Source organism: Lathyrus oleraceus, chromosome 4 (genome assembly GCF_024323335.1).
Source record: "Lathyrus oleraceus cultivar Zhongwan6 chromosome 4, CAAS_Psat_ZW6_1.0, whole genome shotgun sequence".
NCBI lineage: Eukaryota > Viridiplantae > Streptophyta > Magnoliopsida > Fabales > Fabaceae > Lathyrus > Lathyrus oleraceus.
Window position 1 is genome coordinate 370,412,443 of NC_066582.1, and position 1,761 is coordinate 370,414,203.

General features: G+C 40.3%; 1 protein-coding gene across 1 annotated transcript; it reads left to right on the forward strand.

Moving 5' to 3' along the window:
- Positions 1 to 387: 387 nt before the first annotated feature.
- LOC127137492 (U11/U12 small nuclear ribonucleoprotein 31 kDa protein) lies at positions 388 to 1,277 on the forward strand. Its single transcript, XM_051063950.1, has one exon. It carries the CDS (start codon positions 534 to 536, stop codon positions 1,275 to 1,277), a length of 744 nt encoding a protein of 247 aa, XP_050919907.1. The 5' UTR covers positions 388 to 533.
- The last annotated feature ends 484 nt before the right edge of the window (positions 1,278 to 1,761 follow it).

Genomic DNA, 1,761 nt, shown 5'->3' on the forward strand with positions numbered 1-1,761 from the left:
TAATAAAATTTCTATTTCACTCTATTCTATTTTTGCTAAATTTCAATAACTCTATTTATCTTAAGATATTAAAATATAATCTAAAATAATATAATAAAATTGTATATCTAACGAACTAGAAATTTTTGTCTTAAAAAATCTAGCATCATACTAACAAAAAATTATTAAAATTTATATATGCAGATGGGTGGCTGACCAATTAAATAAAAAAATATTAAAACATAATAATTTTTAGTTTTATGCTATCTTTACAAGTACTCTGGCGGTGAGCAAGTTGTCCATTTACATATGGATAGTACTGCTTATAAAAAAATAAGAATGGATAAAACCATATATAAAACCAATCCAAAATATCCGGATCCATGTCCAGATCCGCTTGGAGTTTCGCTTCACTTCTCTAGGGTTTCTCAAACGCATTATAGAATCTCTCCACTCTCAGATTTCCTCTATAGATTAAAGAAGCATCGGAGAACTAATTCCGTCGCCGGAAACCGAACGCCGTTGCCGGAAACAAAAAACCTGAACCGAAAAAAATGTCAAGCAAGAAGAAACACAAACAAAAACACAGCGACAGCGATGAAGACGACGACGTTTTCTACTACCGCTACTGCGCTTCGTCCTCAACCCCCAACACCACCACCGGCACCACATCCAGTAATCAACCCCAATCAAAACCGAACAACAAAGGATCATCAATAGGAGGAACAGGTGAACCCTTAGCACCATCAAAATCGACGCTATACGTTTCTAATCTAGATTACTCCCTAACAAACTCCGATCTCCATACGCTCTTCTCTACTTTCGGCCGCATCGCGCGTGTAACCGTTCTCAAAGACCGTCACACGCGCCTAAGCCGCGGTGTCGCGTTTGTCCAATTCGTTTCTCGTAATGACGCCCAACGCGCCGTGGCGGAGATGAATAAGAAGATTCTCAATGGAAGGACTCTAACTGCTTCTATTGCTGCTGATAATGGACGTGCTCCGGAGTTTATTCGGAAGCGCGTGTACAATACTGAGACTGCTTTGTGTTATGAGTGTGGGGGGCATGGTCATTTGTCGTATGAGTGTCCTAAGAATCAGTTGGGGCCGAGGCCGCGGCCTCAGCCTAAGAAGCCGCGACGGGGATTTAGTGGGCTGAGGGATAGGGATGGGGAGGAGGAAGGTGATGAGGAGGAGGAGGAGGGTGGTCAGATTGCTGCGGAGCAGTTTGACGATAATTGGGCTTCTGTTGTGGATGATGAAGCGGGTGAAAGGTTGCTGGGGGAGAAACAGAAATGATGATGAGGGTTTGGACAACAACAAGACGAAGAAGAAAGGGAAGAAAGCTGGGTATTTCAGTGATGAGAGTGATCATGATGATGATGATTGATCATGACTATGTAGCATTGACACTTCAGATTGAAGGTGTGTGTTTGGTATTCCGCATTACCGCATTATTCAACTAGTCCTGTGTGTCGTGTCTATATATGTGCCAGTGTTTCATAGATCTAAATGGCAATTTTTTGTTTTTATCAAGATATGGTGTAATTGATGAAATTGTTTATATGTTGTTGGCTTGGTTGGATGTGTTTATGGTTTTGATCACAAGCACATGTTAGTTATTAGTTATTGTGGTAGTAATTAGTGATAGTGGTGGTGAATTGGTGATGAGCATTTTTGTGTATTCCATATTTTCATAGTTAATGAATGATGACAGACGAGTCTCTTATTTATCGGCTTAATTTAGCATTCGGTTTACCTGTAAAACAGAAAGGAAAAGCCT